Source organism: Equus quagga, chromosome 22, assembly GCF_021613505.1.
Source record: "Equus quagga isolate Etosha38 chromosome 22, UCLA_HA_Equagga_1.0, whole genome shotgun sequence".
In the NCBI taxonomy this organism is placed as follows: Eukaryota; Metazoa; Chordata; class Mammalia; order Perissodactyla; family Equidae; genus Equus; species Equus quagga.
In genome coordinates, this window is record NC_060288.1 from 35743801 (window position 1) to 35769483 (window position 25683).

Below are 25683 nucleotides of genomic sequence, written 5' to 3' on the forward strand. Positions count from 1 at the left end.
CCATCAGAATGAGTTACGAGAGCATGAGGGCAATGATTGGATTTGTGTTCCTCAAAATCCTTGTGTTCTGAAAAATAAATACTCGGATCTTTAGAATGGTTTGAATTTGTTTCCAGTGTGCAAAAATGGACGGTGCAGGGGAAATCATGGTGAACATAATTTATCTCGTTTTATTGGTGGCAAATTACTTAGTAGCCTGGTGATATGATTATACCTGCAATTCCGTCTTTCAAAGGATATTTTCATTCATCATAGAGCAAGAAGATTCTCTTTGTTAAACTGTGCTGGGAAAGTAGGAAAATGGAGAATTTCAGAGAAGGCAGTACACGTTTATGTTTTGTCAGTATATCTATCTGTCTAGATACCGATATAAATAATCTTTGAACGGATTTTCACTTATAATTCAGTGATTCAGGAACGTCTACTAGGAGTTGCTCACCAGTAAGTTTAGAGCAGTGATTGAATGACAGGCTCCCTGAAATGTAACAATGTAACAATGTGTCCAAAGGAGTGCCAGCCCATAATATGACCACATGCTACATCCAACCTTCATTTGCCTTCCACATGGGAATTACGGGTCATCCAGGCATAAAAGCAATATAATCAATCAATGTAATTGAAAAATGTAAATAAAAAGACAAAGCTAGTGCCTCCCCCATGGTGGTTCTAGTGAGTTCAGTAAACTGTGCTATGTGAACGTTGAGCTAGTAACGTCCTTCCAACACTCCATGAAGTATAGGTGAGCTCCAGGATTGGGAGAGTCCAAAATACAGACTGGGCAGACCCACACCTGGAAATTCCAAGATGTCTCACTCTCCCAGCGGTCTCCCATCGTGGATGCCCACTTGACTGTCCTCCTCCTACACCCCTGCTTTTCCAAGGCTCCACCAGCAGAGTTTAAGGATTGGATACTGGTTCTCTTAATTCTTACAACAGCCAGGGATGCAACAGGGGGGGACCCTGTGTTCCAATCATCCCATTTCCTTTCATGCTGTTCCCCCTCTGGACCCCTCCACATCTTGTTTTAGGCAAGACAGGAAAGACGAGATATCTTGAGAGCCTGTTGTAGAAGAAATACGGTAAATACGAAAGAAAACAGACAGTATCCCACTCCGTGGAGTCAGGCTCCCATGCGGCAGATTACATCCCTTGACAGACTGAACTAGGACAGAAATCACAGGCGACGCCCAGGAACTGTGGTCTCACTGCCCCTTCAAGTGTCTTTCCAACTTTCTCTTTTCTCTAACTTCACCGTCTTCTTCTTCTCCCTACTTTTCCTTCTCTCTCTCTCTTTTTTTACAGTAACACAATGATTCTGGGCAGTTGACAGCCAGGGTGCCTGATTATATTCATACCTTCCCTAAACTAAATATTTTTGTTCATTCGAAACTTCCAAACTAATCTAGAACAGCTGCATGAAGAAAATACCATGGCAAACAGGCCCTGAATCAAGACCTTCTTGCAACAGTTAGTAGATTTTAACTTAGTAAAAATCAGTTCTATTTTTTTTAATGAAATGGTGCTTCAGAAGCTCATCCAGCTGAGACTAGTCTCTGAGGATGCCTCTCCCAGGAAGGTGGTTGAACGTTGAGGCCAGACTCAACAGACATGGCTTCTGGGCAGTGCTGTGATTTGAAACCTTGAGAAAGTTTCTTCCGAGCTGATTTCTAAGGAAAGGTTCAAGCTTAAGCATTCAGACCTGTGTGCATGTGCTGTGTACATGGCGCCCCCACAGGGAAGCGCTTCATTTAAAACCTCTTCTTTCGAGAGGGACCGCAAACTTCCAGTACTTCACAACTCTTTTTACTTTATTAAGTCATCTGAAAGGAGCTCATAGGATTTTATGCTGCAATGAAACTGGTCTTGCAAGAACAAAATGGGTTTCTTTCTCTAAATGTATAAATAAGATGCAGAGCCTTTTAGCCATGGAAATGTTATATTCTGGGTAGGTAAGACTGTGTTGTTTTAACTAATGCCTGTCTGTAATTTTAAAAAGTCTCCCTACAAAGGCGATGATTAAAGCTATTGTAAGAGTTTTATTGAACGGAGGTAGTGCATTTTCTTCAGAGAGCCTATTTAAATCCCATATGGTAGAAAGAAGTTTAATGTCTACATCATTGTACATTTCACAACGCCCACTTAGCAGCAACAGGGAAAAGTTAACGGCCTTGGTTGCCAAGGGTTGTCTTCTCCTATTGTCTCCATTTTAATGATACTTTTTTTTCTAGCGTTGAGAATTTTTTGGTTTCAAATATGGCGTCCAGAGGAGGACCTCAGCGTTTCTTATTCTGGTGATGGGTAGACTTGTTTTAGTGGGTAACCAGCCTTAGAGAAATGAGTGGGGGGATTCGCTATGATCTTAGGTATTTCTTTACAATATTTTAGTCAGAAAGTCTGGATGCCACATTCACATGATTAACATTTATGGGTAATCTACACTTCAAACTAAGAGACTTGACTGCTGGTTTTAGATTTTTTGGATGCCTTTTTTCCAGACTTTAATTTTTCAGAGAAATTTTGTGTTCATAGCAGAGTTGAGAAGGAGATGCAGAGATTTCCCAAATACTCCCTCCCCCCACACATGCAGAGCCTCCCCCATTATCAACATCCCCACTAGAGTGGTCCATTTGTTACCATCCATGAAACTACATTCACTCATGATAATTACCCAGAGTCATAGTTTACATTACGGTTCACTTTTGGTGTTGTACCTTCTATGGGTTTGGACAAATGGATAATAATGTGTATCCGCATTACAGTACCATACAGAGTATTTTCACTGCCCTAAAAATCCTCTGTGCTCCACTTAGCCATCCGTCCGGAACCTAACCCCAGGCAATCACTGATCTCTTTAATGTCTCCATAGTTTTGCCTTTTCCAGAATGTCACATAGTTGGAATCGTACAGTATGTAGCCTTTTCAGATTGACTTCTTTCACTTAGTTATATGCATTTGAGGTTCCTCCATGTCTTCATGGCTTGAGAGCTCATTTCTTGTTGGCACTGAATAATATTCCTTTGCTGCATGGACCAAAGTTTACTTATCCGCTCACCTACTGAAGGGCATTTTGGTTGCTTCCAAGTTTTGGCAATTATGAATAAAACTGCTATAAACATGCATATGCATGTTTTTGCGTGATCATAAGTTTTCAGCTCCTTCGGGTAAATACCAATGAGCATGATTGCTGGATTGTATGGTAAAAGGATGTTTAGTTTTGTAAGAAACTGCCACACTGTCTTTCAAAGTGGCTGCACCATTTTGCATTCCCCCCAGCAATGAACGAGAGTTGCTATTGCTCCACATCCTCAGCTGCATTTTGGGATGCTTTTTAGAATAAGTTTACAAACTGGTGTGGTTTCCCACTATTTCAACAATAGAGATATTTCATTTGTATCACTCTTACCAAAGGAAATGCAGCAGTCATTTATTTATTTGTTTATTTATTTGTGTTTGTGTGCCCATAGCACCTTACTGCAGCTTGACCCACACCCTGAAGAATGGCGGTGTTTTAAATAGGACCACAGGTGCAGTTGGAAGTAAAGTGCATTATTTTTGCAAGCCTGGATATCGAATGATCGGCCACAGCAACGCAACCTGTCGACGGAACCCAGTTGGCATGTATCAGTGGGACTCCCTTACTCCCATGTGCCAGGGTAAGAAATACGTTTTTTCATCCTTGAACTTGAATTCAATTTATTTTTCTTGTTTTATTCACACTGAAAATTTCTGCAGCAGTGACTATAGATAAAAGGCAAGGAAAAATTGAATGTGGGTTTATAAAAGTACAAATTACACTTTCCACCAACCATGCAAACAGTTGTGACATTTACACTAGTCTTGATTCAGCTTCAGAGCCTGAATTCAGAAGTTGGTTAAACATCCACTAGATCCTGGGTAGAGTTATTCTAATGCTTACCTGCATTTCATTTTGAAGTAAGAAATGTTTATCCAATTTAGATTCAAAGTAATCTTTCTTGACTGTTGTATTAATTTAAAAAATCAATTACTAAACTAATTTTTTTTATTTTAGATTAAAAATTCATTCTTTAGCCATACCCTGTATATTTCTTTTTCTTTTGATCATTTAAATCCACGGCTTGTTAAAGTTAATTTCAATATTTCATGTGGGTTTTTTTTTTTTGCATTTTATTTGTCATATGCATAAAAATCAGATTTTCAAATAAGGCATTTTAATTTTAATTGAAGGCTTTGAAATCACAAAATTTTCATAGTTTTGTTTATTGAAATTTATAGTCATAATGAAATATATTGGTCTTTGAAAGCTAATTATGATTTATGAATGGGACCTCATATTGGTTTCCTTTTTTCATTAGATATTAGATTTTCTGATATTGCTCTCTATGAGACAATATAGATATTTATCACACTTATTGTATCTGTCTTTAACCACAAGAAGTTAATCAGACACTTAGCTTACATTATTTACGTTCTACCTCCAGAAATTTTTCTTTGGTGTAAGATAAACATAAAGACCCAATAAGCTTGTTTTATTAGGAATGATGATTTTTCTTTAAGACCAGAGGACTTCTTCTTTCAAAGGAAGAAATGCTTCTCATTTTCTTTAAGTGTTTTGCTGCTCTCTGTCTGTGACATAGAATCTGTTGCTCAGAGAGCAGCCCCATGGGCTGTGTTGTTGGCATTGGGAACAGAATGCCAGTGACAGAAGTAATGACCAGCAACCTAGACAAGGAAAAGGATGAGAGCAGATCTGGCGAAAGCTCCCAAATCACGACCTCTAGAGGCCGAGTCACAAAATAGAGCCTAAACGGAATGTGTTCTCAAGGTAGACGCACAAAACCACACTGGATCTAAAAGACCCTCCTGTGAGGAGGAGGACACGTGAGAAGTGAGGACCGGGCAGATGTGGACTATTTTCCCGATAGGGGAGGTGTTCTGAAAGTCCTTACCTAGATGGAGAAGCGCCTGGTTCTTTCAATGAATGCTTAGCAAGAGATAAAAGGATGCCCAGGACATGTTTCCTTGATACGTTTTGACCTCTCTCTGTTCCCATTTTCTCCCCCAGCAGAACTGTTTAATGCTGAATTAAATGACTCAGAAATAGAGATAGTGCACTAAAACCAGATCATTCTGAAATCTTTGCAGTTTTGGCTGAGGAATTTGAGTGAACGTAATCGATGTATCTCGTCTTCATGTTAAACACCACCCAAAAGCAACGGCATTATGGACGTGGTGCATTTCTTTTTGTTACTTACAGAACGCAAAACTGTTACATAATATACTTACTTAACTCATAGAAAGCCATTGGCCTCATTTGATACAGCCAGGAAGAGGCTCTGTGGATTTTCAATTCCTCTCCTGGTAGTAATCGTCTACCCTGTGTCATGTATTTGATTAAGACTCTCCTATCGATTCATAACTGTGTTGAGTGTTTGCATGTGCTGGGTTGTGGGGAAACAAAATGAATGAGACTTATTTCTTCCTTTCAGAGATTCACAGTCTAACCATGAAGAAAGAATTATAAATTATAATAACTGCCATCATGGATACCATGACTTAGAATGCATAGTTAGACACGAGACTGTATATAATTAATTAAAAACGTCCTCCTTCAGGTGCAAAGAGAACTCTTCTCAGAGAAAGGCTTCTAAAAAAATATAATCAAAGAAAATTTATCAAAGACTGTAATTTCAAAAACATTTTCGAGGCTAAATTTGAAAACATTTTAAAAATAAGAAGATGCTGTGATTATCATAGATTTATTGATATTTTCCTTCAGTGTTAAAATACAAATATTAAGGGAAACCTATTTTCTGTTTGGCTGTTGGTGTCTTTATTTATAATTTAAATTTATAATGGGAGGTATATTGTACTTAGGGAATTTTTCATTTTTAATTTTGGGATAATTTCAGGGTTTTTTTTTTAACTAATATTTTGTCCAAAGAGAGTTAGTATATAGAGATGCATTTTCACCATCTAGTGGTCCCGAATTACTGACTGTTCACAACTGTAGGCTATGAAATTAAAGATTGGGTGAACTCTTTCCTTAAAATGCTTGAAATTCTGTAAGGGAAAAAACATTTTGCAACCACGTCAGCTAAATGCATAAAAATCAGACTATTCCCACTCAAATCAGCACAGAAGTCCTTCGTGATTTTATTTTTGCTCCAAGATATTACATTTACATTAGGTATAGAACTGGGAAATGAGAATTGCCATGTAGCACATTTATAGAAGTTAAGGTGTAAGTGTTTAACTCTGAAACCTATGGACTTCAAAGACACTGTTTCAAAAATTAAAGTAGATATCAGGTGTGCATTAATGGAGAAAGTATACTCTGTATGATCTCTTAGCACATTTGCTTTTATATACCTTCATATAGAGGCAAAGTGACATTAATCTTGTGTCTATGTTTGTAGACTAGGTTGTAGTTGTAGGTTTAAAAGCTAATGCACGTGTGAAGGAAAATACACGTTTTCATTTCCGTTCAAACTTATCTCTGAATTCTGCACTGAATAAGACAGTCCCAACTCTTAAAGCTCTGAAGGTCTGAGGGCAGAGATAGATTTATAGATCCATAGTTATAGTTTGATATGACATTAAGCAAGAGCAGAGACCATTGAGTAGAAGGTTGGGGATGGTTCTCCCATGTTGGGACACCTGAGATGGAATTTGAAGGGGGACGAGTAATGGGAAAAGGGTTTGGAGCAGAGGGCAGGGGTCTGTCATGGAAGAGAACCATCTGGAGCAGTATGGAAGACCCTAACTGCAAGTTTATGGAGCTTTCACTTTCTCTCCTGTAGTTGATGTCAACCGATTAAAGAGCAAAAAAGATACAGTCGTGTCTGCGCTTGAAAAAGCCAGATCTTCCAGTGATGTGGTGGATGCTTGGACAGAATACTGTCTGGACCACAGACTTAGGAGACTATAGAAATGTGTGTTGGAGCAATGAGGAAAATCTTGATAAATACAGCGAGAATAGCTTTGTAAGAAAATAAATATGAAAAGTATTTAGGAAATGCAATCCACAGGCCCTTGTGATAGCACGTAAAGAGTTAGGCAGAGAGAGAAATCTGGGATGACACATAGTTCTTGGTTTCGATTGCTGGGAGTGTGATGGTACTGCTCACAGACGTACAGACGCCGTGAGAGAAGCAGGCTGACGAAATCTGTTTTGACCTGCCATCCTCCAGGTACCTCTGGGAAAGCAGTGTCCAGGAGAGATTCTGGGGCTGAGAGAAGATAAAGTTTTTAAAATCATCAGTGAGAGGCCGGCCCAGTGGCGCAGTGGTTAAGTTCGCACGTTCCGCTTCTCAGTGGCCAGGGGTTCACAGGTTTGGATCCCAGGTGCGGACACGGCACCACTTGGCACGCCATGCTGTGGCAGGCGTCCCACATAGAAAGTAGAGGAAGACGGGCATGGATGTTAGCTCAGGGCCAGTCTTCCTCAGCAAAAAAAGAGGAGGACTGGCAGTAGTCAGCTCAGGGCTAATCTTCCTCAAAAAATAAATTAAATAAATAAATAAATAAAATCATCAGTAAGAAGGCTGTTGTTTAAATTAGTTTAAGATACTGAGTACATCACCATTTGTCATGAGAGGAGAGTTTACTTTGTAGATTCTATAAGGATCAAATCAAGTGAATAAAATTGTAATTTTGTTAAAAAAATACTGTCTGCTGCAGTAAATTTCAAACTAAACAGCTCTACCACAAAAGAAGTGATATCTGAGAACTTCTACAGTGTTTTGACAGCAGCTCAAAAGCAACTATAAAGCCTGCAGTCCATCCTGTGGGGGTAATTGGGAATTTAATCACTGATGCAAATGTTGAAGTATTTTACAACTTTGACCAAACTCAGAGGTCATCGCAATTATTTTAATTCTTTTTGTTTTAAAGCGGGGCACTGGAAAAAGGGAAAACATGAATAATAAACAAATAAATAAATAGACAAATTGTCTCTTTGTGGCACTGGGAGCCTAATAGTTAATATTTATTTAATATATTTGTACATTTAATATATATTTAATATTTCAATGTATTATTTCATAATTTAATTATCCTTTTTGAGTTGATATTATACTCTTTCTCAAATATTTGAAGAATTTTCCCTTTAATCTTACAGAAGAACAAGTACAATTTATACATTTTCTAGCTGCTTTAGGATGTCAGTCTTTCTTTTTAAAAAATTGCCTAGAATAATATTTTAAAATGTTTACTAAAAATGCAACATTTGCCTTTTAATAAATGAGCAAGGTCAAAACCGGAAGTTTTGAGATCTTTTCCTTTTGGGCCCCCAGCTGCTAATCATGGAACAGCGTCTGTGCTGCGGTCCCCAGGCCCCCCATAAAACACCCTGTCCTTTGTAGCATTTGGTAAATATTTTGATTGAAAAAAAACCCCATAAATCTATGACTTTCTAAGACATGCATTTGGGAATGATTTTTTTCTTTTAAAGATGATTTATCTTGCACCAGAATCTGCTTTGTTCTCTCATTTTTATTGACTTTTTGCCGGTGGCGTCTCAGAAGCACAGAATTTTGAGAGAAAAAAAAGTCACCTGACAGTCATGGAGTCGTGACTTCCCTAAACCTGTGTCCTGCCGTGTAAAAGAGGAATTTGGATATCTAGCTCTCAGGGGTGCTGAGAGGATTACAGAAATAACTTAGAGGAAAGTTTCCGATTTTACATCAGTGCTAGATATTTTTATTACTAGGTCTGGAAAGAGATTCATGGGCACCTTCTGCAAACTCCCCCAGGACCCTGTGGTTCACAGGGCAGAGCCAGCACAACCCCGACACCCTCTCCCAGAACAAGGCTCTTTCTAAGACACCGTGATGACTTGAAATTAGCACTCAGACAACTCTGGACACGATTAACAAACGGGGATTCACTGCTCAACATCAGAGAGTTAAAAATGTGGCAGCCAGGATACATTTTATGGGTTTCAGAGAGCGTCAGTTCTCTTTCTCCCTTAGTTTGACCTTTTAAATGATTTCTCTCGGAAAGTCTGTGTTGGTTTTTATCCTCCTCCATAAAGCCAGGCATATCTTCTGTCCTTCAGGCTTCATTTCCTGCTGCAGAGCAAGAAACTCTGCCAAACAGCTATATCCATTATCAATACAGTGATCTTATTCGTCTCGAAGAGAAGCCTGAATTAGAACCGAAATTTTCTGTATTATCTCAGAGATCCAGCTAAACAGGGTGCATCTCAGTGCACCCCTTTCGAGTTCCCCGTGTTAAAGAGGAGCAGCGCCCAAGCAGCTATTCACTTTAGAGCTCCGACGCTCAGAGCCTTCTGTAGCCTGTAGCTGTGGCTTGGAGTTGTCCTATGGTTTGTGCTTTCTTGCACTCTGCAGGCGATGAAGAGTAGGGAAAATGATGTTTCTCACAAATTACGCAATTAAGCTTCTGTTCATAAAGTCGGGACTTTAAGAGAGACATACAGGTGCCTCCGCTCTGCTAATAGATGATGCGTTTGCTGACGTAAGGGATGTGGATGGAGCAAAAGGTGGGGGATGAGAGCACCGGTTTGTGTAGCTCAGCTGCGAGTTAGGTGCTGACCTGGGTGTTTATGTACAAATCTCTGTAATCCAGACAGATGCTAGCGCTCGGAAAGGACAGTACCCAAGAAGCACAATGACTAAACATCTGAGATGGGATTTGGGCAAAATCTTCAATTCTCCCAAATCTACATTGTTTCCTTATACCATGCTTGTCTCCCCTAAATATTATGTCTACCCCCGAAATGGCATCTTTCAGAAGGAAACTGATTTCTTTTATTTAATTTAAAAAATAGCATCATTATCAAAATTTAGGAGGATAGGTTTGGTGACCTGACATAAATGAATTCATTGAGTTATTTTTGTAAATCTTAAAAACTTTTACTTATGAGCATAAAATGCATAGATAAGTATAGCTCTTATCTTGATTTTTTCATACACATCTGTTTCTATGAAATGATCAAGCTCCTGTGTGTCATAATTATGCAGTTTTTCTTGAAATTTAAATATAATGTTTTTTGAAATATCAAATCACAGGTTTGATATATAAGAGAATATGTGTATATGTGAAGATATATGTATACATATATGAATACAGGTTTTAGTCTTTATGGCAGCTATATTCTAATTTATGAGATCATGAATCCAAATAAGCATATTGTAAACTGAGGTTTATCCCATTTGCTTCTGGTTGTATGAGATTTGAATTGAGTTATTGGATCTTGGAGATTTCATAGTCAGGCTCCCCAAATGTAGCCACGGACGCTCTCATCCCCAACATTCACCAGCGATGTCACCCTGGACAGGCGATCTGATTTCACTGAGGTTTAGCTTCCTTATCTGTAAAGAGGAAGGCAAGTCCTCCCCCATCTGGCTGTTTGAAGGATTAAGTGAAAAAGTTGACATGAAATCTTTACCATAGTGCCCGGTCCTAACAGGCACGCAAGAGAAAAGGAACTCTCACAAGTGACAAACATATTTTCATGGATGAGTGCTTTCAGTAAGTACTTGTTGACTTGCTTTCAAGCAGAAGATTTACAAATGTCTAATGAAAGTCAATAGTATTTAAGCGACTAAGCTGGTAAGAGGTTTCTCCTATGTCTCGCGATAATAAAAATGAGGCACCGGCAAACTAAAGGGCTACGTAGTAAATATTTTAGTTCTTGGGAGTCACATACAGTCTCTGTCACATATTCTTTGTTTTTGCATTTTTCACAATCCTTTTAAATTGTAAAAACCACTTTTAGCTGGCGAGCTATACAAAAACAGGCCACAGGCTGGTTTTGACCTCCAGGCTATAGTCTGCTGACCTCAGATCTAAGTAATGTGCCAGGATCAGACCATGATGCAGAGAATAATTCAGCCAATGCCAGTTATCTTCCATAGTTTGCAAATTATATCTCAAACATTTTATGGAAGAGGTATAATTTTCCTCCATCATCTGCTAAAATCCAGCATGTTTATTCAGTAAATTAAATAATGCATTTCCTCTGTCCGTGCCCAGCACACACTGTATATCACAAAGCTCCCTGCTTTCCGCCTGTGTCTGGAACATGGTAAATCATAAAAGCAATGGTGAGTGGAAATGTGCATAAAGGGTGATTTTGTGTAATAGCCAGAGTGATATGAAGCCCTTGACCTTCCCGGGCAGGAACTGTACAGAACGTGCCAAGTAATCATTTTTCATAACAAAATCCAGAGTCCTATTGATCTGAGTGGCTAATCGAGATCGACTGTATATCTTGCTTTGAAGGAAATCCCTATAATGTAGTTTTATGTGCTTAACATTGAGAAATGAGCCTGACTTGGAGTACTCAAAATAGTTCCAAAAGCAAACAGAAGGACCACGTGGTTTCCTTGCACTCCTGGAGCAGCATAAGGGACGAGGAAGTGCCTTGGTGTGGGGAACGAAGAGTCAACACAGAACTTTCCACTCTGGCATGTGGAGCTTTGAAAATGATAGTTCCCAAATCAATAAAAGCCAAGGAGGAGTAAAGATAGTAAAATGCCCTGTATGTAGTTAAGATATTTAGCAACACTGAAGAATAAGTTACCGTCTTTCGTTAAAAAGCCTCGGCAGCAAGCTGTACCTGTGAAACTGACAGTTTGCAAATATTCCCCGGGCAGAAACAACAGCTGCAGGGAGTGAAAATGGGTGGCAAGGCCACCGGGCTGTGCTACGGGGGGAAATCTCGAGGGGTGCACAACCATGAGGTGCAGGCTCCTGGAGCAACGTGCTGTCCAAAATTCTCGAAGTAGAGATAGCTGAGAAATTGAAGAGAAGTAAATAGTTCAAGGAAGGGGTTGATAAGTGCTGGAGAGCTGCAAAGTGTGATGGACAGGATGGGGCATCGCACCAAAGAGTTAAGTGAAGTGCTCTGAGGCTTGGAGGCAGGCGTGGGGGAGTTCACATGGATATGAAAATGTCCATGTCGGCAGACGGGTGCCTTTGCGCTGTCATGTTCTCTGCCTGGAATGAATGTCCTCTGTCAGTATGTGGAATTGTTCATCACCTTTTAATTTCTCATCACTTCCCTGAGGCAGTCTACTCTCCGTCTCCAGGGGGACTCAGGTGCCCCTACCCTGGGTCCCACACCACCCTTGTGTGCGGCCATCTCAGCACTCACTAGTTTGTCTGGTCCTTGTGTATCTGTTGATTTCTTCTCGTAGACCAGTGGTTCTCAACTTTCAAAGTTTATGAGAACCATCTGGAGTACTTGTTAAAGAGATAGATCCCTGACTCCCCCACCCCCCCATCCCAAATCTTGATTCAGCCGGTCCCAAGGAGTCTACCATTTTACAAGCACCCCAGGTGAAATTGGTGCAGGTGTATAAGGAACAAGTGCTAAAAATCCCTGTCCTTAAAAGCAGAGGTTTTGTCTTATAATTGAATCCCTGATATTTTGCACAATGCCTGGACCATAATTGTTATTGATATGAATTTAGGAATAAATAAGCATAGCACCAAACTCACCAGTTGCCTTTCTTAATAAGATTTCTGACATAAATGGTGTTGTTGGGAAGAAACAGCTTGAAATTAAGCCACTGGTGATGTTATCCTCAACTTTCCAAAATAGCGATAACAGGAGTAGCTTCCAGAAATCAGAACATCCCTGTGCATGGCGTAGACCATAGCGTCATGTGATTTGGTGTGTGACACTGGACAGTGTGAAATTCAGGGGTGTTCTGACAGCCATGTGGTGTCATGGGCTGAATTGTGCCCCCCTGAAAAAAGGTATGTTGGAGTCTTAATCCCCAGCAGGGGATTCCTCAGAATGTGACTGTGTTTGGAGACAGGGCCCTTTACAGAAGTAACCTGGTTAAAATGGGAACATTACGGTGGGCCCTTAATCCAGTATGACTGTTGTCTGGCTAAGAAGAGGAAATTAGGACACAACAGGAAGGCCATGTGAGGACACAAGTTGAAGACGACCAGCTGCAAGGCAACGAGAGAGGCCTGAAACAGGTTCCTCCTCACGGCCCTCAGAAGGAACCAGCCCTGCCGACACCTTGACGTCTGACTTTTGGCCTCCAGAGCTGTGAGATCATACATTTCTGTTGTTCGAGCCCCCACGTGTGTGGTCCTCTCTTATGGCAGTCCGAGTAAACTCACACTTGTGGTCACTCTCTCCGTAAAATAGCCCACTCCTCTTCCTTCTTCCATCTCATAGCACATCTAACACTGGCTCCTCCAACCCTCTAACTTTTCCCAGTAACTGAATCCTGTGGACTCCACTCTCTGTCCGTTTTTAAAAATATATAAATTAATATAGAAACAATATAAATTTTGTATGCAATACAAAAATTAATATTTAATGTAAAAATAGGAAGCAGCAGATTAAGAGAGGGATACACAGCTGCTCAGCAAGTGATGCTAACCCCTGTGATCGTGGGGGTGGAAGCCAAAGAACCTGGGGCCTTCACTACAAGTTCAGATTTTTGGCATCATTTCTCTGCCACATCTGCCTTTCTGATCCCAGTCAAAATTAGGATACTGTTAAAATGAGACCCGTGAATGAAACTTCTGAGGTTGTTCCAATCGTTTTTCAATTTGGGCTGAAAAATCCTTGGCACGCGCACATGTAATACCCATGCCAAGAAACGTTTCCTTCAAAAGTATTTTGACTGTGACAAAGAAAGTTTGTTGACCACTTTCTAGTCCATATTAATGTGTTTTTCCTTAAAAGAACACATCCTTGGCATGTGAATTTATCCTGGGACTGATTTTGTAATGTTGAAGCTCGTCTTCGCTCTGCTTTTAGACAGTTATCATCAACTGTGGAAATATCTGTTGTCCATTTCAGGGTAGGGTGTTTGTAGGCTAGTTTAATATATTCTTTGGCTTATATTTCCGATTTGGTCAGATTAATAGAGAACATTATTAAATTGAACTCTTCCACGTAAAAGCTTAGAAACAAACCCTTTCACCCCTAATTATAATAGTTCAGATTTGCACAGACAGACTCAGGGAGAATTGATCTTGGTTGTGCAGACATAGACTCGGGAAGAATTAATCTTAGAGGCCCTGGGATTTTGATTCTGTGCAGTTCACTTTTATTCATGAACCCTCTGTGGGGTACCATTGATTATTTTCTTTTAAAAATAATTTATAAGATCATTGGATGTAGAATGTATCATCTGGAGAATAGTTTGCTAGGCCTGTTTTTTGTTAACAGACCAGTAGAGTATACATGGCATTTCATTGCTGGATACTTGCAAATGTCATGTGGAGGAAAACAACAGGGACCAATTAAAAGGACAGCAGGGAGTCCTGATCGTGTGCATATGGCACACTATTTTAAGTTAAATGGTGCTTCCATAATCGGGCACATTTGACGGTCAAATTATAAATATATGAAATAACACACTGGCAGCGAAGTTCATGGAGCAGAGTTCAGATGGATTGTCGACATTTAGGTTGTTTTGATGTCATGTTTGTTTGTGCCTGCGTTGAAACTGACAGATGGTAGTGCACATGCACATTCATTTTCCAGGAAGATGTATTTGTTCAAAAAGGGAATGGCCATTGCATTGGTTTTTTTAAAAAAATTTTCTAAATTTAAATTATTGAGAAATAATACCATTTCAGGTTGAAGACTACTGTTGTGCGTTAGGGGTGAGCTTTTATCTTTATAAAATTATGTTAGAAATACATTTTAATGATCCTTAAACAGGAAATTAAATACATACACACGTATATTTGTCTTTACATGTCAATACTGCTTATCATCAATGGGACTCACAATGTGTGACAGACTGCTCTGTAGTTTCCATGGTGTCAGGAGTGGGGATTTTCTGTTCCGAGTCCTGAAAGTCTGCATCTATAAGGTTCTTATGGTTTCTCTGAAAAGCAAGTAAGCATTATGTAAGGGAGCAAAGTGAGAGATTTTTGAAACCCATGGAATCAAAAATATTGAAAACTTGAACAAATCGGCTAAAAAGATTTTCACATTTGTAGAATGGACGAGGCAGCAGAAGGGCATGGGTGACCCACGTGCAGCCTGAGTCTCCATGCAAGCAATTTTGCAAATCATGAAAAGTTGGAGATGTGAGTGACACAAAGCCATGAGATTTTCCTTCTCGATAGAAATAGAGGAGAAAAGGGAAATCACAGACTATTTTATGTTATTTATTGCAGTGAAAAGAGTCATTGGGATGTAATACAAGGAGCATAAACTTCAGAGTTAAGCTTTGGGATTGGAGGCTGGCTGGCTTGACCCCTTACTAAGTGACCTTTGAGTAAATCACATAATATTTCTGGACATCAGCATCCCCACTTGCAACGAAGATAATAAAATTCATGTGAATTGTTAGAGGGAGGATTCAACAAGATGATTTAGGTAATCACAGTGCATGGAACAAAGGAGAAAAACTAAAACTAAAGATAAAAATATTGTTAGGGGCTGGCCCCGTGGCCGAGTGGTTAAGTTCGCGCGCTCCGCTGCAGGCGGCCCAGTGTTTCGTTGGTTCGAATCCTGGGCGCGGACATGGCACTGCTCATCAAACCACGCTGAGGCAGCGTCCCACATACCACAACTAGAAGAACCCTCAACGAAGAATATACAACTATGTACCGGGGGCTTTGGGGAGAAAAAGGAAAAAATAAAATCTTTAAAAAAAAAAAATATTGTTAAACATTAACATTTAATAGGAGGTTCTAATTATTAAAACAGTATGTTTATTATAGTATATTTTTATATGATATATATTTAGTGAAGTAATATAGTGTTAATGTATTATGATATAATATTGACTGAAGAATGTTGATTAATATTATTATATTAATATTATAGTAGAGGATGTGAACTAATCTTATTATATTATTATATAATAAATATGTATATGTACTTATATTATTATATTGCTAATTATATACTTATACTGTAGTATAATATTACTAAGCATATTGCATATATATACACTATATCATAACTATAGTATATATATATTTATAAATGTAGATGAGGATGGTTGAACTGGTTTTAAATTTGGTGTAGTGAGGTGTAAATTTTGTTTCTCAATTTATTCTTAAATATCTGTGTGAACCTGTACAAAAGTCATTCAGTGTCTCTGGGCCTTGATTCCTCACCTCCAGAATGGGAATTGCTTCCATGACCTACATCATCTTCTTCAACTTAAAGATCAGTAAGCCCAGCAGCAAGCTCTGGTGGCCTATTATTGATGACTAGGCTTGGAATGAGAAGGGCAATGAACTGAAAAAATGGGCATTTTGGGGGCAAAGGGGTTGAGAAAATTGGGCAGCAATTTGAAAGTGGTAGAAAAACTTGGAGATAGAGAAAGACTATGATGGTGTCTGCCTTCTTCCATGTGTGTGAGAGGGGAAAGTCATGTTGCTGTCCACCTTGTTTACTGATGATGAGTCGAGACACACATGTCAAGAGAAAGACAGAATCGTTCATTCATTGGAGTGATTTTATTGAGCTCCTGTTCTGTGCCAGACACTAGGCTTAACACTGGACCCATGGTGAGTGGGAGAGATGTGGTTGAAGGAAATTGAGTACAGCAGTCAACCGCTGGAAACCTTTGTGGATTTTTGGTATATACCTCTTTGTTAATAACTTAGTTACACCCTCAACCTGTCCTGAGTAGACTCTCCTACTGAGGCTGACCACAGAAATTGAAAGTAATAATTTCACCTCAACGATTAATGACTGACTCTTCATTCCATGCATTTGTGAGGCCAGGGGAATTTTGGGGAAACAAGTTTAAACTAGAGTTTCCAGTTGTCTGGGCAGCTCAGTTTTCTGTTCTCTCTGGAGCTTCCATTACCATGCAATTATTAGAGTTGGTAATATCTGCCCATTTATCCCTGAAACAGACGTCAAAGGACTTTGCTGGAATTATGATGAGATTTCCCTCCATATGCAAGCTATAGAACCATTTGACAGAGATCATTATGCCCTGTTTTTGAAAAAATGGTGATTATTGTTTTCCTAAAGCTATTACTCTCTTGGGTGTTTTTATTTGAACTTCTCCAGAAATTAGGACACAAGAACCTGAGAGCGCCCCGACTGGTCAAAACTTAGGATGCCCCCAGAGCCCGCTTCTTGAATGTAGATGTGTCATTTTTACCCCACCTACTTTCGGAATGAATTTGCAGTGGCTGCTTAGTTTGATCAAATACTGGAAAAGTCAGCAAAAACTGAATTCTAATTTTAGTTTTGTCATAGATTCATTGCATCTTCTTATGTATCACCTCATTCTCCCTCTGACCAATGTTGAGCTTCAAATGAACCACAGATCTGAGATTTTCATGGAGTTGTTCATTTGAATATATTCAGATTTCAAATTTTAATTAATCGCTCGGTGTTAAGTATTGAAATGCTTCATTTCATTACTGGTTGTAGTAGTGAAGTTAATAAATATGAAGTGTAAGCACCAAGACAATTGTGCGGGCAAGCTAGAAAAAAAGAGAAAAAGGGCCGGTTTTCTACAATCCAATGGACCTTTGCATCGCCTATGGGCAATTTCAGTAATCAGCCTTCAAGAATATGGTTAGAAAGTCTGCATATTATTATTAAATTTTAATTTAAATTGCTGAGCAGTCATTTGCCAATATTCACATAGTTTATTTAGAGTGTGAAGAAAGAATTTGGCTAGCTAGTGGGTGATAACCTCTAAAATTGTAGCAACCACAATCTTCATTCATTTTCTTTTATTATGAGTTCTCAAATTCAAATTTTATTATTTCTGCTACTCTCTACTCTTACCAATGGATCTAGTTTCTCAGCTTTATTGATACTTCTGATTTATCAATGCATTTTAGTTCACTCCTAATTTTCCTTTCATATTTTGATACAACTCTTATGGTTACTTTGTAGGTTATCTATCTATCTACCTATCTACCTATCTACCTATCTATCTACCTATCTATCTATCTATCTATCTATCTATCTATCTTTATGTCTGTCCATCATCTATCTGTCTATCATCATCTATCTATCTATCGATCGATCTGTCCATCTGTGATCTCCACATTTATCATCTATTCATCATCGATATGTCTAACAATCATCTTCCTGTCATCTATCCATCTAATCTTTTTCCCTCTATCACTTCATCTATGTATCTATTTCTATTTTTCTTTTTTTCTATTTAATGGTAGACAAATTTTTGCTTGGCTTATGAACTGAGAAATTCCAAGTCTGCTGCCTTTTTAGATGTCCCTGGGAAAATTCTTCTAGCCCTGACCACATGTATTGATTTACTTTCTGTTAAATAAAAGGCTAATGTGACTTACTGGAGAATAAAGCATGAGCAGACTCCTATAGTAACATTTTCCAGTATAAATACAATAGATTTTTGTTTTTAAGGTTTTTGTCCCTCCCATTTTTACCCTTGTGCATGATTTTACCTTGGGAATAAAAGAAAAGAAGAGGAAAAAAAGTTTCTGGTCCTTGATTATGAAACTAAGTCCCTAATTTGTCTTTCTGCCCACTTTATTGAGATTTTAAGTTGGCAGTTGCTTAAATTCATGTTGAGTATTTCTGAAGAACCATGATTCCATTTTCTAAAACAACCAATACAGCTTTTCTTGCAAAAAAGTATGGTGATATTTAATCGCCAACTGTGAGAAAATAAGGGTGGACATTTTCAATCTGAGTGCCCAGTTTTCTTAGTTCTGTCACCATTGTTAACCTTCCATATTTGGATCACAATCTTCTTTTCTGTGTTTTTGATTTTTTTAAAGAAAACATAGCCAAAATTTCAAGTGAGCAGTTCTGAGAATTTGGTAGACCCACAATATTTATTTTGTTAAAAAATATTTAACAGTCCAGATTCATTACTAGGCAACTTGATCTCTCTCTGCCACTCTGTTTTTTCACTTGTGAAAGAAATAGGAGGAAAATTGACGGGTGTTGAATGATTACTGTGTAACAACACTAACATCCCCTATCTAAGTTTAGCCCAGTGGCCAGGCAATCATGTGAAATACTTTTTATTATCCTTATTCTGCAGGTAGGGAAACTACAGCTGAAATAGGTGAAGTGAATTGTCCATGTTCAGACCCAGCAGGTGCATCTGGTTGATAAGTTTTGCAGAGCATGATCTTGTCATCGTATTATCCCACTTACCAAGTTAGATAAAGATACACCCCAAAATGCAGATTCCCATGAAAATCCGCCATAAATCAAGAGACTGTGGTCCTTCTGTGAGTTCCTATGACACAAGATTGAATGCTCATTAAGGTCGCTTCCGAACAAGAGAGCCTGAGTTCTGTGGGGCAGTGACAGCGAGGGGACCGGGTCAGAAGTGGCATGAAAAACACATAAATGTCGTTTTACTCCCCTCCAGCTTGCTTTCTGCAGGCGCTTGCTTTTCACTGAGTGAAACTTTGTTTTATAGTCCTAAGAAATGACTCTTTTCCTTTTAAACCTTTGCACCTGTGCCTTCCTGTGACTCTCTACAAGCAGATGGGTGGGAGTTGGTGACTTTTTACAGCCTGGCTGTCGCCATGGATTTGCCCTCAGTAAATGTTCCAGGTGGCTCCAGTTGCCAAGTCAGAACCTCTCATTGTCATTAGCATTTGGACACCGACCTGTGGGGTCACTTCCTTCCCACAGCTTTTGTGTTTGTTTCAAATTAATAAGTGCCTTTTTCCTTCCTCGGGCTATGATGTGCTAAATATTTTCAAGAGGTTTAGAGCAGCTTAAGAGACTTCTCAGCTGAATCTTGTTATCCTGCATTTTCCATTTCTGAACTGCCTGTTTTTTTTAAGTTGTCCATCTGTTGGCTTTAATGCCCGCAAATGCAAGTCATTACTTCCCTCTGTCTGCCCTCATTTTCAGAAGCACTCTCCTTTATCCCTCAAAACAAATGGAAGGATATTTCTGGGGCTGGAATATGCTCTTTTTAACGTGTCTGACGTCACACCTGTCCTCATAAAACGAATAAAGACAGTGTGATACGTTCGGTCCCGTTGGCCTGGAGGTGATTCCAGTAATTTACCTCCTCTCTTACTATTATTTCCTGTCCCACAGTGTTAATGGTGTATTGGATGCTGGCTCAGCATCCAGTGAGATGTTGCTTAGTATCCGATTATTCTAAGAATGTACTTGGGAAGTCAGAGAAGACAAGGGGAATAAAAGAAAAAAACCCCAGAAATATTACCATGAATACTCAAATTCAATAGAGCCTGTATATTTTCAGAATCATATTTTGAAAATCTATTTCAAACCTAATTATTTATACATCTATTTATTTATTCCTTGTGATTGGACACTGGAAATAAAAAAATATGAATATAGTGACATGTGACAGGTGGGAGCTTGGAGACAATACGTGATCGTAACTGAAAGGCATATGTTGGCAGTTGCTATTCTGAGATCTGAGCCCTGACACGGCCTTTACTGGCTATAAGGATCCAGGTGATTTGCACAACGTTTCTAACACTCGCTTTCCTTAGTAGTTGTTTTAGTCAGGGTTCTCTAGAGGAACAGAACCAATAGGATGTATATAGATACACATAAAAGAGCAGATTCATTGTAGGAATTGGCTCACATGATTATGGAGGCTGAGGAGTCCCCATGATCTGCCATCTGGAAGGTGGAAACCCGGAAAAGCCAGTGACGTCATTCAGTCTGAGTCCAAAGGCCTGAGAACCAGGGAATCCGGCAGTGGGGATGGGGCAACGATGAAAGTCTAGGTCAGAATCCAAGGACCCAAGAACCAGGAGTGCCGATATCCGAGAGCAGGAGAAGATGGATGTCCCAGCTCCTGCAAAGTGAGCCCGTTTGCCTTTTCGTTCTGTTCAGGTCCTCAGGATTGGATGATGCTGCCCACAGTGGGGAGGGTGTGCTTTACTCAGTCTACAGATTGAAACCCTAATCTCTTCTGGAGGCACCCTCCCAGACGCACCCAGAAATAATGTTTACCAGCTCCCTGGGCATCCCTTAGCCCATACAATTGACATGTAATATTAGCCATCATAGTGGTAATAATAATAAAAAAATAATGGTATCTACCTCTTAGGGTGTTTTTGAGATTAAATGAGATAATGCAAGTAAAAAAAAAATCACAATGGCAAGAATTTTGTATTTGACCAATGAATGCCAGATATTCTGTTGATAAAGGTCATAACGTTTGAAGATTTCTCAACAACTTCATCTAACTCCACCTCATCATTGTGCATACGACTTTCTGACCCTTGAACTCGGTGCGTTTGGTGTGTCTGGATCGATGCTAATTCTCCTGAGCCCACATCCAGGATGTGACTGAAAAGACACCGATGGCTGCTGGTGTAGCCAGTTCTGACTGCAGATCTCCCACTTTGAGTCCAATACTTCTGATTTCTGTTGATGGTGGCACAAGCAATCTGAGAGATTAACTATCAAATGTTTCCTCTGTATCCGTGATGCAAGGGAAAAATATTCTCTCATATTTATTTAGTTTTCAGTTGGCCCCAATCTAAAGAATTAAAGAATGCTTTGCTTTCTATTAAATCTGAGGGAAAATTATTTTTTCTCATGACAAAATAATAAAATTTACCATTTCCTTAAGGCCTAACATGTGCCAGATATTTGGCTATGTGCGTTATATCGGACATTCTGCCCAAGTTAGCCTGCTGAGGACGTTTGATGATTCTCATTTTGCAGACGAGGAATCAAAAGCTCACATAAATTAGGTAAATTTTCCATGTCGTAAGCAGTCGAATAACAAACTCAAGCTGACCTATGTCTGAATCCATGTTCTTTCAAACATTCCATCCTTTTTCCTATAGCTCTTTAAATAGGACTTGATACGAAATCATCACACAAAGCTTTAATTCACATTTACATGTGCACTTGTGATAATGTTTCCACACCAGTGCTCACATTGGGGCGAGAGGCATGAGGGAAGCTGTGGATCAGGGAGCAGAGGGTAGCTAGATCTGCTTTGTGGGCTGAAAATATGCCTTGAAACCTAATGATGCTCAACTTACACTCAAAGAATTTCCTGGACTTATTGCCTGAAATAAAAATTAATAGAGGGACTTCATTTTCTCCTTGTTATAATCACATTATGTTACATTTTTCAACATGCTGAAAATGTCAATGAAATTCCCTTTAGAAGTTATTGGCAATGCTGATACATTCTTGGTGATACAGAAATTTTTGAACTGTATTTTATCCCTTGTTAAATATTGTTTTAAATGTGAATTTATTTATTCATTTTTGTATATCTCCTATATCACTACTTAAAATAACTGGTGTTTCTATAGAACAAATTGATGGAGACAGTTAAGATTAGATAACCCTTTGCTAATCAAACTCAAAATGCTTGTAAACCGACTTGCAACATTAATGCCTATAGGCAAGTGTTGCTTATTAGCTGGAATGGGTTTTCTTCTAATCTCTCAACAAAGATATGCAAGGTCCATTGATTCAATCCAGCAGTGTTTCTGCCTGTTGTGAGTCATGTGGAAAGTACTGAAGAATTCTCTGGGGTAGTTAGGTGTTTGTAACAAAGACACACTCCTGAGCCATAATGTATTCAAATTCCATTTTTACTGGTGGTCCTCATCAAGCCTGTCATGAAAAAGTGACCATATGTTTACATGAGTGATTATTGGGATGTCTGTAGCTTGAATATGCTGGCCAAGTAAAAAGTCAGTTTTACTCATAGGATCTGAGATAGTTCAAAAGTGAACCCTGGTACAAGATTATAGAAACCATTGACAGCTTTCCAGACATTTGATTACTTTAAAGTGATTTGTTAAACAAAATAATTTTATGTTGACCTTTAAAAATAAAATAAGGGAGCATGAGGAGTCAGAGAACCTGCCATCGCATACTTAGAGTGATACTACGCAAGTTCCTAAATGTGCCTGTAAGGGTTAGAGTCCCCGTGGACTTTCACCGATCGTATTCGTTTTGTGATGATTGGGGAAAACACGCTGTACAGCCATGTGGAGGGAAGGGAGTGGACGAGATGACAGACACATTTCTCTTGAAGGTGATGAGGAATCATTGGGTAGATTTTAGAGATGAGACTGTTGAGATCACCTGGATCAATGTCTTCAGTTTACAGATAAGAATTCTTATGCCAAGACAGAGTAACTGTTAAAATATTTGCTGAACTTAATGGACTTAGCAGAAATTAATAGCCACTGAAAAGATCACTATCTGTGTTCACATCGACTGTCCAGGCTTGCATCTCTGCGCGGAGCCTTTCGCTATAACACGGATGTTACTTTAGGTTTTATTTCCTAAGGAATCTTGTTCATGCATGAGAAAAGCATGACTGGCCAGTAATGCTAAGTACCTATTCTGTGCAGGAAGATAACGACTACAAATCATCAATTCACTCTGTGTTAATATCGACTGTGTAATTAAGGTCTTGCTCAAAAAGAGGGGAAGAGGAATTTTGTGTCTGTATACCTCAAGAATATTTTCCACTATTTGAAATAGAATTACATTATTGTCAAGAAAGACAAGGCAGCATTTATCACCTACTTAGTTTCGTTCTCCCACTAACTACCAGCATTCCTTTAAGTTGCTTAACTTCCATTATCTATAAAATGGAAATAATATTTTCTTGCCTTCCACAAATTATGTAATAATTTATAATTCAAACTAAATAATTAATAGGAAAAGAATTAAAATGCACGATATTATTTAAAATGTTTGCTTTCAATAAAACTTTAAAGTAGAACCTTAAGATATGAATCCATAAAGATATTACTGTAGGAGAAATAAATTCCCCAGATATCTAAGGACATCTATTCTGCTTTCTTTAGAGGGTCCATATCTATAATGAGTTGATATGTTTTATTCTTCCAATAAATTAATACCATGGTACATATTTTGATAAATGATAAATTAGTAAATAAACCATGACAAGACTTTTCACAAGAAAAACTGAGTGAATGATAAAATTTTTTTATTTCTTAAAGTTGTATGTAGATTATAGGAGATTTTATTCGATTTGTCATCTCGGCCATGTAATCTCATGGCTGAACCAAGTATAGAAGGCTTCAGAGAATACGTTATAGAAGGTTGCAGAAAATATCAGAAATACTTCTTACTCTATACTTACCTCTGTCCTTTCTTCTGAGTTCCAAATTCGTAGGACCAATTGTCTAACTGAAACATCTATTGTATCTCCAGATCTCAAAAAGACAACTCTTTTTTCCTCTAAATCTGCTTGTCCTGTAGTTTATCCTGTCTCAGAAAATGAGCCCTCAGTCCACCAGTTGCTCAATTCACTTCCCTCTCTTTCTTCCACCTGAAGTCCTACCTACAACGACCAAGTCCTGTTGATTCCAGCAACTGAGTATGTCTGGGGATCTGAGCTAGGATATTGGCAGAGGGAAATGAAAGGAAGAAAAAGAGTTTGAGGCAAATTTTCAAATAAACAGATGATGCTTGGCAACAAACCAAATTAGAGCAGTAGGAAGAAAGAAGTGAATCAAAGAATTAAACTTAGTTTACAGAAGCAGAAAGTTGTCAGGGCAGCTCGGATGAGGGGAAGGTGCCAACCCAGGACTTGCACAGATCTGGCTTGAGATGTGGGCAGTGCTCAACTGGAAATTCAATAGGCAGCTGGTGAGAACACGTGGTGGACTGAGTGGATATCAAGAGACGAGACCCAGAAGCCTAAGGTCATAGTCAAAGTCTCAAGAACCACTGAGCTTTTTGAAGGGAAAAAAAATGGAAAAAAAAAAGTGAATCGTAAGATGTTGAAATTTGAGGGGCATCAGAAAGAAAAGGAACCGTTGTAAGTTACAGAAAACAGTTGTTTGAGAGAAGAAGTAGGAAGCAATCAGAGAAGTGTTTATAATCTGCAGAGGCAAGAATGAATACTGTTTGTATGGTCTTAAATAAGCAAAGAAAAAATCCTAATAGGGTTCATATGATTAGAGGAACATAAACACTGGAAATTCGAGTGACTCTTCCATTTATTTGTTTGAAACCAAAATGTTAAATCTCTCATGAGATATGTCCTAGAAATAAGCCAGCTTACTACTGACTTACTCTTTACTCTCTCCAATGAATAGGTAACGTGAAGTTGATTCTTATGGCTCATGTCTTTATTTATAAAAGTGATAAGTATAAATTATGTGTGTGTATGGACACATGCACATAAAATTAATATTTAGTCATTTATTCAGTGCCTGCCTTGTGTCAATACAGTGCTAATTGTTTTGTACACATTATTTCATTTAATTCTCGCAGTTATCTTTGAGGTGGGTGTTATTAACCTGAGAGGAACGAGACAACACTCCTTAAGTAACTTAACTAAGGTCAGGATGCTGGCAAAAGTCGGAAACAAGAACTAATTCAGATGTTTGATTTTGACGCCTGTGCTGTTGAACAGAGTTTAATTTTATCCTAAAAGTATATAGTATGTAGTCATTTGCCTAGGTTGCCGGGCAATATAATGCTGTGTTAGTAAAGTTTTTTTAAAAAAGTGCTCACTTTAGCTATACTTTGAGTAAGAAAATTCTCCAGATTTTGGAAGTTGCCTGCATTTAGCTAGTTGACATTTTAAAAAGTCATCTAAACAATATCTGCCCCATAGAAATCATGCAGAATTTCTGGAACGAATGAACTGATGAGTGAATACTAGATTGTAACAGAAAACTGCCTTCATCTTATAAGCCTAAATTTATAAGTGTATGAGAATTATTCCATCTATTCTTCATTGAATCAGAAGTGTTCTAATTCCATTTTCAGTAGATTGCCAACTTCTATTTTAAGCC

The 25683-nt window shown here is 38.7% G+C and overlaps 1 protein-coding gene across 1 annotated transcript in view; it reads left to right on the top strand.

Annotated features, from left to right (window-relative positions):
- The window catches only part of CSMD1 (CUB and Sushi multiple domains 1), a 1825670-nt gene that overhangs the window by 1699290 nt on the left and 100697 nt on the right, over positions 1 to 25683 (top strand). Inside the window, exon 50 of the mRNA XM_046648453.1 lies at positions 3465 to 3653. Within this exon, the coding sequence (XP_046504409.1) occupies positions 3465 to 3653 (189 nt within the window). The remainder of the gene's footprint in view (positions 1 to 3464; positions 3654 to 25683) is intronic.